Source organism: Lactuca saligna, chromosome 4 (assembly GCF_052625555.1).
Source record: "Lactuca saligna cultivar CGN05327 chromosome 4, ASM5262555v1, whole genome shotgun sequence".
Lineage (NCBI taxonomy): Eukaryota > Viridiplantae > Streptophyta > Magnoliopsida > Asterales > Asteraceae > Lactuca > Lactuca saligna.
The window spans coordinates 132,139,320-132,154,228 of record NC_136420.1 but is presented as its reverse complement, the minus strand read 5'-3'; the positions used below and the strand labels follow the sequence as shown (position 1 = coordinate 132,154,228).

The following is a 14,909-nucleotide window of genomic DNA, read 5'->3' as shown; positions in this document are numbered from 1 at the left end:
TATACCATGTAAGATTTGGTATACTTTATTCACTATAAACAAGGGCTCTGATACCAATCTATCACACCCCGAAATCGAAGGCGGAAACATTTCCGGGGTTGACTCCACGTTGTGTATCAAATCCAATGTACATAGTAAGTAAAGTAAAACAACCATTACATTACATATTTAATGGTTTACATTTGTTTGAAAAGTAAAGTTATACAAGTGATACATAGTATATATGAACAAAAGTAAGACGAGTCTTCAACGCACTCCGTCTTTGCCAAAAAGGAGTCATCGGGTACCTATCTAATGCGGACCTGAGAATACAAGCAGTTGAAAATCAGCATAACGCTGGTGAGTTCATAAGCGGTTTTGTTTTCTGAAAATATACAAGTTCCTTTTTGTTTCTGTTTCTGAAAAAGTTACACACCAAGAAAATCCTATATTTTCTTAAAAGTTGGTTATCAAATCCAAAGTGTAAAGTAAAAGATGTATACTGAAACCAGTTTACCCTTGTAAATTGTAAAGTTTAGTTGTCTAAATCTGTTATACGAATCTAGTTATGTACGAGTATTACCCCAGGAAAATCCCATATTTTCCTAAATGTTGGTTACTAATGTGAAAGATGTATACTGAAAACCTAGTTGTTCTTATGAGCGGTATTTGTTTTAACACGTATATAAAACTAATGTATGTAAAGTAAAAATAGTTACTTGTTCATTATTACCATTTAGTAAATGTGTGTTATCCAAATTGCGAGTTCCATAACCATACGATAGACTAGATATGGCAATAAGTAGTCCACATCACCTTATGACTTTCGTCACCCTTGAAACTTTCAGTTCGGCTGTAGCTAGCAGCCAGGTGTGGGGTAGTCAGCCCCGTATAGATCTATACACTCAAGTCATGTTCTCCCTCCAGGAGATTCTGATTACGGGGGCGGTCCTCCACTCGCATAGCTCTGTGGAGTGTTACCGAGGACTTGTCTCCAATTTATAGGAATAACAAATTTACTAGGAATAACAAATTTACTAGTAATAATATAGAAAGGTACTGATGCAAACGATGATCCTCCACTCGCGTATCTCTGAGGAGTGTTGCCGAGGACAAAACAATGTACTAGGTTTCATGTTTCAAGTTCAAATGTTATGCTTTTAACTGATATAATGTAGAAAACCATTTGTGAAAAATATAAAATACAACATTTTATAATGTTTTTCACAAATAATACAATAATGTGTTCTGCGAGTTCAAAATGTTATCTGTTATGATTATCAGTGTTAAAATCATGTGAATTATGGAACGCAACACATGTAAAAACAAGTTTAAAGTACAAATATTCCTTGTACTTTGCTTGTATTCCCCCGCCTGAAAACAGTGAAAAACATTGAAAAGAGTAGGCGTATGAACTCACAGCTTAATGTAGGGTTCGAGTGTCAACGGATGCCCTGAACGCCTATGGCCCCTATTATTCATGTGACGACACATAAATGAGTTAGAACTAAGGTGTTTCATGACTAAACATGATGGGAAAACATCCTTAGGGCTTGGAATTACTAAGAATAAGTGTCTTATGATCCAGACTTAATGATTTATGCAAGTTTAGGGCCAAATATGGGCATTAGAGTGGGTGTATGGTCTTGAAAATGAGTGTGCGGTTGGGGAGTACGGCCAGGAGTGTGTGTGAGGTAGCACACAAGAGTGTGCGGCCGTACAGAGGGTGTGTGCGGCCGTACACAGGAGTGTGCGGCCGTACATTCCTCATTTGAGTCCATATGACGATTTTGAAGTGTTTGCTCTTCACACTTGGGAGATTTGAATGTATGCTGCCCCCATAAGAAGGTGTGCGGCCGTACACCTTCAAGAGATGATGAACATGATGAGTTTTAAGCTTGGGATTCAAGTGTTTACCACTATAATTAGCTTGAAGATGGAGTAGATCACAATTATGAAGTCTTCCAAGTGTTCTTGGCTGATGATTTTAGAGAGAGAAAGTAGAGAGAGGGAAGAGAAACATCCAAATGAATGAATGAAGGGGTATCCATCCATATAAGGGATTGATTGTGAGGTTGAGGGTGAGTGCGGTTGGGTGTGCGGCCGTACACATAGGTGTGTGGCCGCACACACCTTATTTGGTGTGTTTGGCCCGAATTTGTGATACTAAAGCACTTTCCAACCCTTCCTAGGACTTATATCCAGGTTATACTAAGTCTAGAGCACCCATATGGAACCACAAGATGTAACAAAAGATAATGAACTCAAGCTTTAGTGCTGAAACACGGATCAATTACATGGTTAGAAGTTTCGGGTAGTTATATATATATATATATATATATATATATATATATATATATATATATATATATATATGTATGTATGTATTTTAGGACCTCAACAAATCGATATTGCTCAATGTAATAAAAATGTCAATCACTCAATGAATCGAACTCACAAAATTACTATGTAGTAGATGAAAGAGAAAGATTTTCAAACGGATCGATACTGCTTAATGTAATAAAAATGTGAATCACTCAATGAATCAAACTCACGAAATTACTATGTAGTAGATGAAAGAGAAAGATTTTCAAACATCATAAATTATATATATATATATATATATATATATATATATATATATATATATATATATATATATATATATAGGGTTAGGTTATTTTGTTTTTGTTAAGTATTGTGTGCCCATGTAAATGATTCTAGGCCAATCATTTGTGGTAATTTAAGAAAGTGATTTTGTTTTTAAATTAAATAGAAATAAATCAAATAAATGGGCTTTAATCAATTGACCGATCAATCAATGGTAGAATGGTATTTTGCCCCATCATTTAATTAGGGAACAGTGGATGACTATGGAAGTGATCAACCGATGATCCCAAATATCTCGCATACTCACAAAATCAAGAACCCAAATCCTTAGGAGGTTGAAAAACATTCTGATTTATTATAATCAGTCTTCAAAATCGAAAGATCCTTTGAAGGTTTTTCTTATAAATATCGACATTTAACCCTAGAAGAAGGAATCGACATTTGGGGGCTTATATTAACGGTATTTTGCAACAATGAGGAGTACACAATCCAATTCATTCAAGTCAAAATTCAAGAACACAGTAGAAACAGTGTTGAATCTTGAAGATGACAATGATGATTTCGTTGTTGAACCTGAAGGTAACAATTTTTTTGTGGTATTTAATGTTTATTTAGTTCGAAAAATGTAGTAGAGTTTAGGAAGTGTATTTGAAATCATTTATGCATGTATGATTTGTGGTCTGGAAGAAAAATGTGTCATGTTTTGGTATTTTCTTAAGAATCATTACTGTTAAGTAAAGTATGCGTTGAATTTTGAAAATTATGGTACAATGAAATTATTGTGTATGTTATTCTGCTAGAATGTTCTGTTTATATGAACCTGACCATGGTTGTTATTATGCTAGAATAACTCTACTTGTTTTACTGGTTAAAATTGTAAACTAAATTACTTTATTTAAGTAGTTAGTTAGCATTTTATACAGGTTTTAAATTCTAATGGAATCACAGTTTGTATATAATTAATGACTTAAACTGAAAAAATCATAGTTCTTGTATGTGGAATAAGTTTACATGTTTCATATTCTAATAGAATGTTCTGTGTGTGTTTCATGTATTTGTTATTTTGCTAGAATAAGTCTAATTGTTTTACTAGTTAAAATTGTAAACTAAATTTCTATAATTAAGTAGTTAATTAGCAGTTTATACAGATTTTAAATTCTAATGGAATCACAGTTTGTAGATGATTAATGACTTAAACTCAAAAAATCGTAGTTCTTGTATGTGGAATAAGTTTACATGTTTCATATTCTTATAGAATGTTTTGTGTATATGAACCTGAACATGTTTGATATTCTGCTAGAATAAGTCTACTTGTTTTACTAGTTAACATTGTAAGCTGAATTTCTATATTTAAGTAGTTAATTAGCATTTTATACAGATTTTTAATTCTAATGGAATCACAGTTTGTAGATGATTAATGACTTAAACTGAAAAAATCATAGTTCTTGTATGTGGAATAAGTTTACATGTTTCATATTTTAATAGAATGTAATATTATATATGAGTGTGAAATTCGATTGTATGAATCTGATAGAATTCTAAATTAAATGTATTTGATTCTTGTAGAATTAGCCTACTTGTTTTATTAGTTAAATCTGTAATGAAAATTTATCCGTGTAAGTAGATAATTAGCATAGCATAAAAATGTTAAATTTTAATTGAATCAAAGTTTGTAGATGATTAATGAATTAAACTGAAACAATCAAAATCTTATATATTGAAAAAGCTTACATGTGTAATATTCTAAAAGAATGTAATGTTGCATATGAGTGAATATCGATTATATGATTCTGGTATAATTCTAAATTAAAAGTATTTGATTCTTGTAGAATAATTTAGTTGAATACTGTAATATGTACGAAAATAAGTATTTCAATATGGAGTGGGTTATGTTTCAAAATAAAATTTATGATGTTTTTGTAGTGTAATTTTATATTATGTTAGAATTTATTATATTATAATATATTTGTGTGATGTTTATTTTTTATTCTGTTTGAATCGGAATTTTGCGTGTATGATGGTTTTGTTATAGAAATAAATTTTTAATCTGTTATAATATAAGGAATATCTTATATTATAAAACGTTAATACCAAATAACTAATACTAAACATTATACTATCTATTGTGTGTTGTTTCAGAACAAATTCAGGAAGAAGAACATGTGAACCGAGAAAGAAGGTCAAAGAAAAAACTTGATAAAGCAGTTGAACGAAAGACAAGTCATAAACCTTTAAATGCACTACTTTTGGAAAGAGAGATAAGGTTGAAGAGGCAATTTGATAGAGTTCCAATTGTAAAACATTTAAAAAAGATAAGGGCATTGCTGAATCTGTCAAAGAGGAACAAGAAGATAATGTTAGAAAAACAAATAAGGAATACCCACCTGGTTTAAGATACCTTCCAACCAGAATGAAATGTGATAACTTCACTGCAGCTGTTATGGGAATGTCGCCAGAACAAAAACAAGCAATCTTGAGAATGGGTTTTGGATCAATTCTGCAAGTTAATATTACAAGTTATCCGGGACAACTAAGATACTATCTTTTAGATGTGTATGATCCCAATAGTAAACGACTTGTCCTACAAAACTCTGTTATTGAGATAACAGAACAAACAGTGCATGATATGATGGGGTTGCCATTTGGTGGAGAAGACATCAATGAGTTACCATTGTGTGATAAGGGAAATCAAATTCTAGAAGAATGGAGGGGACAATATAGTTGTGATAAGTTCAACTGTGAGGAGTATTTAAGAAGGATTCAGGCTACAACAAATGATAGTTTGATGTTTAGGCTGAATTTTTTGACCCTTTTTGTTAACAACTTCATAGAGTCAATGTTAATGGGAACAAATCAAATAAAAGTGGTAAGGAAGTTGGTGTTGGTAGAATACTTTTCAAAGTTAAATTGGTGTAAATATATGCTTGATTGTTTGGGATCTAGAAAAAAACTATGGAAAAGGGATGACAAATCAAGCTACTACAGTGGTCCTATTACACTTCTGATTGTAAGTTTGAAATAGTTTTATATGAAAATATATATTTGGTATCGATTTATTATTGATGTGTTGATTAAGTTAATGTTTTGTTTTCAGTTGGTGTACGTGTATGACATAAAGTATTCTATCAAGTTAGACAAAAGGCTTCCTTTTATTGGGCATATAAATTGTGCTAAATTATTAGAGATTCAACGATTGGAAATCAGTTTGGGAGGGTTCGGGAGGCTGTTTCGGGATGAGCATGATGATGTCGATATGGGCGATGAAACATGAGGTGAAGAACAACAAATGTTAAGCTTTAAGAGGGATTTTGGAGATGAGGAGGTAATATTATGGTAGAATATAAATTACGTATTCTAAAACTAATATTTAATTATATATTCTTATAGAATATATAGTACATATTCTTGTAATGTTATTATAAATTAATTATATGTATTGCAGGCATACGCTGCTGTTATAGAGCATAGTTATGCGGTAATTCTAACAGAGAAAAGTACTATGGAGGTTGCGTTGAAGGATGGTTTGGAAAAATTCCCTCATAGTGTGGTCCTGAATGAGTGGATGGAGAAAACGAATGAACTTTTCAAGGAAGTGTTTGAAGGGGCAGGTAATAAAAAAGTGCATGAGCCTGACTGCTTTAATGAGGTAAATATGAATGATATAGGTGATGACGGTGAAGGAAATAGTTCACCCGTTCGAGGATTGATAATTACTGAAGTTAATACAGAAAAAGAAGTCAATTATACTACACCTGTTGATACAACTTCTTTAACAATGACTCAGTTTCATCGATTTCCAGGGGTGAATGAGGAAATGATTAAGTTGTTGGATGAAACTGAGTTACAGGTGTATAGAAGGAAAAAGCGAATGCCAGTAATCAGTGGGGATAATCTGGTAGGAAGAAATATAGGAGAAGCTGTTGATAATGCTGCAAGATATGATGATAATGACAAAAGGGAAAAACGTATTCCTAAAAAGGCAAAAATATTTCATTCACCCTATATTGAAAGAATTGTTAAGGTTGGGGAAAAGCTGACTAAGGATGAAACAAGGATATGCAATTCAGTTTTTGCATCTAAAAGAGATGATGGGTCCGTATTTATATATATGTTTATATATGTGTCACCTATTATATTTCTATAATTTTAAAATGAATGTATTCAGATTGATTTTATACATAATTTTTGTCACATGGATGAGATTTGGGACATTGGAACAAGTCATTTGCTGCACCAGGGTTTTGCATATCAATTCAATCATGGAATGTTTTTGCATTCTAAAATAATTGATTGTTGGCCTGCATTTTTAAATAAAATGGAGAACTACAAGGATTAATCATCAGTTTCGAGATTTTTCTTCGATACAACTATTGTGGTATGAATTTATTTTGTAAATTAATTTTTAATTCAAATATATTTTTGTAGAATTAATATTGATGTTGATGTGTTTTTTTTTCAGACAGAAGATATATTGAATGAGCTAAAGTCGGAAGATATGAAATGTAGGCTTTTTGCTACTTTATTGCGAATCTACACTAAGAAATTTGATGTGAAGCAAAGTTTTAGAGATGTTGCACTTGTAAGTTTATTTAATAAATTTAAGATTTGTGCCATCAATTAATATTAACTTAACTTCTTCTTTTAAAGTGTACAAGGTTTTCTTCCCAATAGTTGATGATGGAAAGTATTACTTACTCATCTTTGATCTGAGATCAAGTTTGTACTACATAGTAGATCATGTGAAGAGAACAGGAACTTTGGAAAGAAAGTATGGCATGATTCCAAACCTGGTGGTAAGATAATCAATAAATTTCTGATCAATATTTTTCCATTCTAAGGAATATTATAAGAGTATATTTGATGTATTTGTTGTATTTAATGATAGAAAAAACTGTTTTGCAACTACTTGACATCACAACATCATCCAATGGCAAAAATGTTAACTTTTAAAGCGAGACGGGTGATGAACATATCTTGGCTAGTCGAAAAACCTGGAACAGAATGTGGAATATACCTCATGAGGCACATGGAAAGTTACATGGGGGAAAATGAAGGGCGTTGGGAGTGTGGTCTTACAGGTAAAATGCCTGCTGATGTGAGTGCTACAACTAAGTTAAGGACGAAATACATGGTAAGATTGTTGACAACTGAGTTCAATAAGTTCAAGACTATGATAGTTAAAGATTTTGAAGCGTTTCGTAAGCTTGATATTTTGGAACAAGATATGCTTCTAAGAGAGTCAACTGAAAACAGGAATAAAAAAAGAAAACCAAAGGGTCGTAGGTAAGAATTTGGAGTGGTATTTAATAAGTTGAAAGATAAACTTTGATATGTCATGAGCTGAACTTTTTTTTTTGGGTGTTCATACATGACTCTGCATTATGTTAGATGTTTGAAAAAGTAGTTTGTCTATCAGAAGTTATGAAGTAATGTTATCAGTATCTAAGCTTATATCTTATAATGGAATATTAAGTTTCATATAAAAGCTGTGTTGATGCCTTGTTTAAATTCTGGGATGATGATATTGTGCATTGTGAAAATCAAAGGTTGTTGTTGGTAATGTAATTTTCATATAATGGAATATTAATTTTCATATAAAGGTTGTGTTTGTCTATCAGAGGTTATGAAGTTTTTTAAAATATACTTCAAGGTTGTTGTTAATAATGCATGTGTTGATGTATTTTTTTGTAATAATGTTGTTAATATATAATTCAAGGTTGTGGTTAATAATGTTTTGTGACTAGACTGTTTTTTACAGTTTATATGATGATGATGCTATGTAGTATTTGTTATGATTCTGGTAGAATACGTTATAGTTATTTGATTTTATATTAAGTGGATGTAGACGACGATTAGATATTTTTAAGTAGATTGTACCTTGTTTAAAAGTAAGTATGTGTTTGTACGTGTATAACACATAAAAATCCAAAATCTAAAATTCTTTTGGAATGATTACCTTTAGAAAATATAAAATCAATTTCATCGACTTCATAAATTTTTTGGTTGGGCTCTTTTTATAGTTTTTGATGCATATATAGTACTCTTATATTGTTATTATTCTATAACAATAAGTTATAGTTTTTTATTATCTATTAATTGGATGTAGATGAGAAACGTATATTTTTGGTATGATGTACCCTTTTGGAAATTAAATATGTGTGTGTAAACGTATAATTCGTAAAAGATAAAAAAAAATGTTATAAAGAATACTAGTATGTAAATTGGATGTATATGAAAAGTGTATGTTTATATAAAAAATTCTGTTGGAATGAATATGTTTACGTAATATATAGTCATTTTGAAATAGAATATAATATAATGAATTCTTGTATATAAATTGCAGATATCGTTTGTATACTACACTAAACAATAAAACATTTTTGTTAAGATTAAAATCAATCTTAAAATGATTGAAAGAAGTTGTATATATTGCTGTAATTTATACAATCGATGGAATTTTTGTATTAACATTTTTGAAAATAATGAATTTATACAATCGATGGAATGAATTTTTGTATTACGTTTTATGATTATTTTTAAGTAATAAGAAAAGATAAATATTGTTATGCTGATTGACAATGTCATCGTCGCTAGCAATCAAAGTGAATACTTTATTGAACGATATAAAACCTATAAAAAAACAATGAACTTATTTATGGGCGTTCTTTAGAGGACAATTTCTTTTGTCATGATGAACCATCTGTTCACATGTAGCACATTTTCTCTTAGGTTTCGTGCTTTCCTTCTCAGTCATCTCTTTTGTAGATTTTAATCTTTTCCCACGACTACCGCAGCCTTTGTTACGAATATCTGTAGGATTCTGAATGTCATTAACATCATATTCTACATCAAGACCAACCACACCTAAAAGCTTCTTGAAATGATCTGCACTGGTTGGTAGATCATGATTTGGACAGTCGTCTACGATTTTTTTTTTCAACTTATTATGCTCGTCGAGGTATAACTTTAACTTAGCTGCATCATGGCTCAAAAAAGACACACAACGGTCAACAGTTGAAAAAATATTAATAGCAGTCATGTCGGAATTATAATCGTCAAAAGAGTTAGTGAAGCGTCTTTTTAGTAATTTTGTTGGAATAACATCCCTACGCCAACATTTCAAAATGTACTTTTCAGGAATTGTTCGATGCCATAAAACTTAAACACACAGAATATGTGTCTGCATAAGATAGCTACATGTTCAAAATGCATACAAGTACATTTGAACGAACCATCTTTGGTTGAGTGTGTGACCTGGAAAATATAAGATGATTAGTAAGAATTTTTAAGTTGTAAATTTTTAGTGTTTAAATGCAAAATATAAAATGACAATTAATGTGAAAAAAAAATACCGTGTATTCAGTATCCCTTAAAAGACAATCGTAATTGTATTCCTCATCTTTGTCATCAACATCGACATCATTTGTTTTCCTAATAGTTATGTTCTTTGTTTTCTCCAGAACAATAATTGTGTCAACACCGTTGGAAGATATCACATTCTTTTGGAAACAATTATCTTCAGCTCTTGATATCTCTTTTTGAATCTGATAAAAAATCTTTCGTGTATATACGTATGAAGCATGAGGTTCAAACGGAGTACGGGTAATGAATTTAGGAAAAGTGGTGGCAGTATTAAAATCATTGAGAATTTGGTTATGTCGTTGTCGTTCCATAACTGATTCAAATGTCATCATAAACATGACAAGATAAGAACCGGTTAATGTGGTGATTTGAAATGACCAATTCTGACTTTCAGACAACGATGTAGTTCGCATAAGACCAGACATTGGAATGTGCTTGAAAAATGTAGGGATCCAAGATTTTCGCAAACCATACATTGTATTCATCCAAGTGTTATCAATAATTTTAAACTCCTCTAACATCTGACGCCACACATTCTTGAATTCATGTGGTTCCAGCTTAGAATTCCAAATTATAGAGTGAAAATGCTTTTGGAATTTTTGATTGATGGTTGCATCTTCAATTGATAAAATCTGTATATATTGATTCTGTTATAATATGATCACATGAAGGTAGAATATGAAAAAATAATTGTAGAACCATAACAAAAAGTAAGAGTTAAAATAATTATTCTGTTAATATCAATTGATTCTGTCGGAGTATGAGATAATGAAGGTAGAATTTTAAAATCAAAAAGTAAGAGTTAAAGTAATTGATTCTGTTAAAATCAATTGATTCTGTCAGAATATGAGATGATTGTAGAATCATAACAAAAAGTAAGAGTTAAAGTTATTGATTTTGTTAAAATCAATTGATTCTTGTAGAATATGAGATAATGAAGGTAGAATTTTGTCACACCCCCAAACCAAGGATGGCGGAAACGTCCGGGGGTGGAGGACTTCATGTATAGCATCATAACCACAATTTCAATAGTAATTCAAGCAAACACAACCAACATATATATAATTGAAAAGTTACATCACTTGCATGAATTACATGTTTCAAAATCAATTACAATATGTTGTCAAAATATGAAAAGTTTGACGCCTCAACGTCCCATCCTCAAAAGCACTTGGTAACACGATTAATGCTTTCCTGTGAATACAAGTTGTTTGAAAAGTGTCAACACAAGGGTTGGTGAGTTCATAAGCTTTTATTAATAATCTTATTAGAAGTCTTTCACATGTAAATGTCGCGTTGTTTCAGAAAAATCCGATATTTTCCTTGAAATCCGAAAAATGTAGCCTTACAACCAAAGACTAGAATGTATGAAAAGTCATCGTTTCTTAGTAGGAATGTTGTGAGTTTAAAATGAATTGGAAAGTAAATTTATTTTATCAACCTAAAACCTACTTTGGTTTTTATGCAACCCCGTAAACTTTATGAATTGTTGTCTCCCTAAGTGAGTCGCTATAATCATACTGTGACTATGTGAACCTGCCACAACGTTTCTCAGGCGTCGCGAAAATGAAATGACATTTGTCACCCGTAGACCTGCAGGTCCCACTGTAGCTAGCAGCAAGGTGTGGGGTGTCAAACCCAATATAGATCTATATACAAGTATCACGTTCTCCCTCAAGGAGATTCTGATTATAACTACCAGGAATTATATCCCGCACTCGGACGTACGGGGAGAGAGAGAGAGAGTCTCACAACATAGGTTAACAAGTTTACTTGAAATGTGTGTGAATATAAATCTTTCTTGTATGAATGTACCCATTTTGTACGAGTGCGTTGAGTGATGTATCATAAACTATACCTATTATAGTTTATCTAAAATGTATGTAATATGTATGAATTCTTTTATGGAAATGTATTAGTATTGTGAATTTATCAAACTATACATTTTATAGTCTAATAATACGTGTTCCAAAATGAATGAATAATATTTAATATTTAATATGAATGTCTTAATTCCAGTTCATAATGATAAACTAACACGGAAACACATTCAAATATTAGAACTTATGATTATACACTTTGCTCAACATAATACAAAGTGTTACGATATTTACATGCTGTTGGCTAACTTTAGCCATTCTGCCCTGTATTTGGAAAAATCTTAGAAAAATCATACGAAGTCGAAAAATAGATCCGTAAATTCTAAGAGTTCACAAAATGTGTCTAGTTTGCTCATAAATTTTATCTCAATTTATAATGACCTCTAACTTGGGTGAAAAAGTCCAAAATCACAGACTGGTCCGGATTGTTGTTTGAAATGATAGGCAGTTTTGTAAAAATCGCCATAAATTGTAGAAAAATCGTATGGAGATGTGCAAGTAGCCAATTTAAAGCTAAAAACTTGAACTATTTGCACCTTGTACAGTTTTGAAAACAAAAATGTGTAAGGTGCCCAAAACAGTCCGTGAATGGAGTTGAACTTTTCTGATGAAGGCTGTTAGAAAACTTTTGATAGGTTCTTAGTGTTTTAACTTGTATTCACCCCCTGAAAACTTGAGAAATCATGAAAATGTAGGGGTATGAACTCACCTTGAGTGATTTCAGTAGATGATTGTTGAAGAATGGAAGTGTTTAATTCAAGAACACTTGGAGATGCCTTGAAGGTTTTCGAGAATCCAACATCATAGTTAGGGAGTTTGTGTAAGCAACCAAAGATTTGAGTAGAATGAAGTGAAATAATAATAGGGAGGATGAATTTTTACTTACTAAGTGTGGAAGAACACTTGAATCCAGCCTTGGATCTCGAAAATTTGTGTAGAAGAGTTTGAGAGAAAAAGTGATGTTTGTTACTTAGTGGAATGAGAGAAATGAGAGAAAATGAGGAGTGTGGTTGATTGTTCCAGCTCAAAAACGTGGGAGTGAGTGAAATTTGAGTGTAAGGGAACATTGAAGTGACATAGGTAAGGTGGGGAGGTATGGCTGGTCATAGAGTGGGTGTGGGGTGGTTGCTTGTGACTTTGATTTTTTTTTTTTTTTTTTTTTTTTTTTTTTTTTTTTTAACTTGCAAGGCACAATGGAATATATTGCTCCTATAAAGGAAATTGACTCAATCAAGGACGATTTCACAATTAAAGTTCGGATCATACGTCTTTGGACTCAAAAGTCAAGAACAATGTCTTATAATTGTCTATATCCCATTTTTAGTTTAATTTTCTAAATATATGTGTGGTTGTCTATGTGTGTGTATCTCTTTAAAAATCCTGCAATTTCATCATTTTATGACCCCCATTTGCGAAGTTGAGTATTTATTTCCAAAAATGCGAAACTCCAGGGACAATATTTGAAATCTTCTGTTTTCTTCCCCAATTCGCATTCTACTGTGAAATACTTCGCATCTTCATTCTTACACCCTTCGCATCCCTTCACATTAATCACCTTCGCATTTTAACCTAATTAATCAAATGCGATTCACAAAATTTTTCATTCCAGATGCGAACACAGTTTAGTTCTTGAACTCTAAACTTGCGAAATCAAAATTTTCATATGTTGAACCCATATGCGAATATTAACCCAATTGACTTCAAATTGATTCATAGATGCGAACACTCGATTGTTTTACTTTCGCAAAATGAGCATCAACAACTCCACAATCGAGTTTTTAAATTCTTGCAAACAACAATTTCATAGTCCTTGACTTCGCGTTTTTCTTCACGAATCATCCCTCAATCATCAATCCAATTGTGAATCAAAAACTCATATGTTCTTGCTTTATCGATTCATCGACTACACTCATACAAATGCGAACAATACTCAATTTCAAAATCGATTGAAACTTATAGCAAAGCTAAATCCAACTTCGCATTCAAAGCAGTGTTATTGATTGCATTCATGAAATACTAACAAGATAATATATTATAATACAAATATACATATTTTAGGTGGTGAAATCGTAACAGCCTAACAATTTGGTATGCAACTTTATTAAATCAATAAAAAAAGTTATGCAAATTGGAAAAATAAATAAAAATATATCTTTTGTTGTTTTAATTAAGGAAATAAATATTTTATATGAATACTCACCAGGAAAAACGCATATTATACATTCCCGATGAGTATGCAACATGGTTTTCATCAGTTTAATTCATTGATTAGTACGAAGGCTTAGGAAATTTTTAACACAAACTTTTCTCCTGTGATGTTTTCCCATTAACATAGCAAGTTATACAATACGAACATAACATTAACCCTAATACACAAGGTTTAATAGAGTTGACCGGCTTGACTTGATGACTTGACTTGACTCAAGATTGACGATTGTCGCAAATTTTAAAAAAAATCATTGAAGAATGATAACAAAAATAAAGAGTTCATGCAATTGATTATGTTAAACCAAAACATTCTGGTAGAATATGAGAAAATAATTGTAGAATCATAACAAAAAAATAAGAATAATATTCGTTTCATGCATACCTTATTTGGCAACTTCTTCGTTATATGCCACATACATAACCTATGATGCATACCTTATTTGGCAACTTCTTCGTTTCATGCATACCTTATTTGGCAACTTCTTCATTAACTTCAATTTCTTCGAGTGGTATTACGAGTGTCTCGTCAGACAGACACTTCTTTAAGTTGGACACGTGGAAGATAGGGTGCACATTACTAAGTTCTTGTGGTAGTCGGAGTTTGTACGCCACCGGACCAATCCTAGCAAGGATCTCGAACGGACCGATGTACCTTGGGTTTAGTTTCCCCCGTTTACCGAAACGTATCACCCCTTTCCAGGGGGAAACTTTTAGTAGTACCCGGTCTCCGACCTGGAATTCTAAAGGTTTGCGTCGCTTATCCGCGTAACTCTTTTGTCGATCACGAGACGCTTTTAGTCTTTCCCGAATTTGAATGATCTTTTCTGTGGTTTCCCTTATGATTTCCGGCCCCGTAAGGGTGCTATCAGG

The 14,909-nt window shown here is 31.9% G+C and overlaps 3 protein-coding genes across 3 annotated transcripts; 2 read left to right on the top strand and 1 right to left on the bottom strand.

Moving 5' to 3' along the window:
- Positions 1-3,008: 3,008 nt before the first annotated feature.
- LOC145038816 (uncharacterized) lies at positions 3,009-5,579 on the top strand. Its single transcript, XM_078987056.1, has 2 exons — positions 3,009-3,168; positions 4,729-5,579. Exons 1-2 carry the CDS (start codon positions 3,063-3,065, stop codon positions 4,980-4,982), a joined length of 360 nt encoding a protein of 119 aa, XP_078843182.1. The 5' UTR covers positions 3,009-3,062; the 3' UTR covers positions 4,983-5,579.
- Positions 5,580-5,690: 111 nt separating this feature from the next.
- On the top strand, positions 5,691-7,170 carry LOC145038815 (uncharacterized). The gene is made up of 3 exons (XM_078987055.1): positions 5,691-5,911; positions 6,032-6,964; positions 7,049-7,170. Exons 1-2 carry the CDS (start codon positions 5,876-5,878, stop codon positions 6,731-6,733), a joined length of 738 nt encoding a protein of 245 aa, XP_078843181.1. The 5' UTR covers positions 5,691-5,875; the 3' UTR covers positions 6,734-6,964; positions 7,049-7,170.
- Positions 7,171-9,238: 2,068 nt separating this feature from the next.
- On the bottom strand, positions 9,239-10,427 carry LOC145040149 (protein FAR1-RELATED SEQUENCE 5-like). The gene is made up of 3 exons (XM_078988123.1): positions 9,942-10,427; positions 9,822-9,843; positions 9,239-9,747 (listed from the first exon to the last, which is right to left on the bottom strand). Exons 1-3 carry the CDS (start codon positions 10,425-10,427, stop codon positions 9,239-9,241), a joined length of 1,017 nt encoding a protein of 338 aa, XP_078844249.1.
- Between the last annotated feature and the right edge of the window lie 4,482 nt (positions 10,428-14,909).

Excerpts from the sequence above, each read along its gene's own strand:
- LOC145038815 (XM_078987055.1), top strand. The coding sequence starts at position 5,876 with ATGTTAAGCTTTAAGAGGGATTTTGGAGATGAGGAG. Across the intron at positions 5,912-6,031 it reads GGGATTTTGGAGATGAGGAG|GCATACGCTGCTGTTATAGA; the intron begins GTAATATTATGG and ends TATGTATTGCAG.
- LOC145038816 (XM_078987056.1), top strand. The coding sequence starts at position 3,063 with ATGAGGAGTACACAATCCAATTCATTCAAGTCAAAATTCAAGAACACA. Across the intron at positions 3,169-4,728 it reads TTTCGTTGTTGAACCTGAAG|AACAAATTCAGGAAGAAGAA; the intron begins GTAACAATTTTT and ends GTGTTGTTTCAG.
- LOC145040149 (XM_078988123.1), bottom strand. The coding sequence starts at position 10,427 with ATGTATGGTTTGCGAAAATCTTGGATCCCTACATTTTTCAAGCACATT. Across the intron at positions 9,844-9,941 it reads TAAGGGATACTGAATACACG|GTCACACACTCAACCAAAGA; the intron begins GTATTTTTTTTT and ends TATATTTTCCAG. Across the intron at positions 9,748-9,821 it reads CACACACTCAACCAAAGATG|TTTTATGGCATCGAACAATT; the intron begins GTTCGTTCAAAT and ends TGTGTGTTTAAG.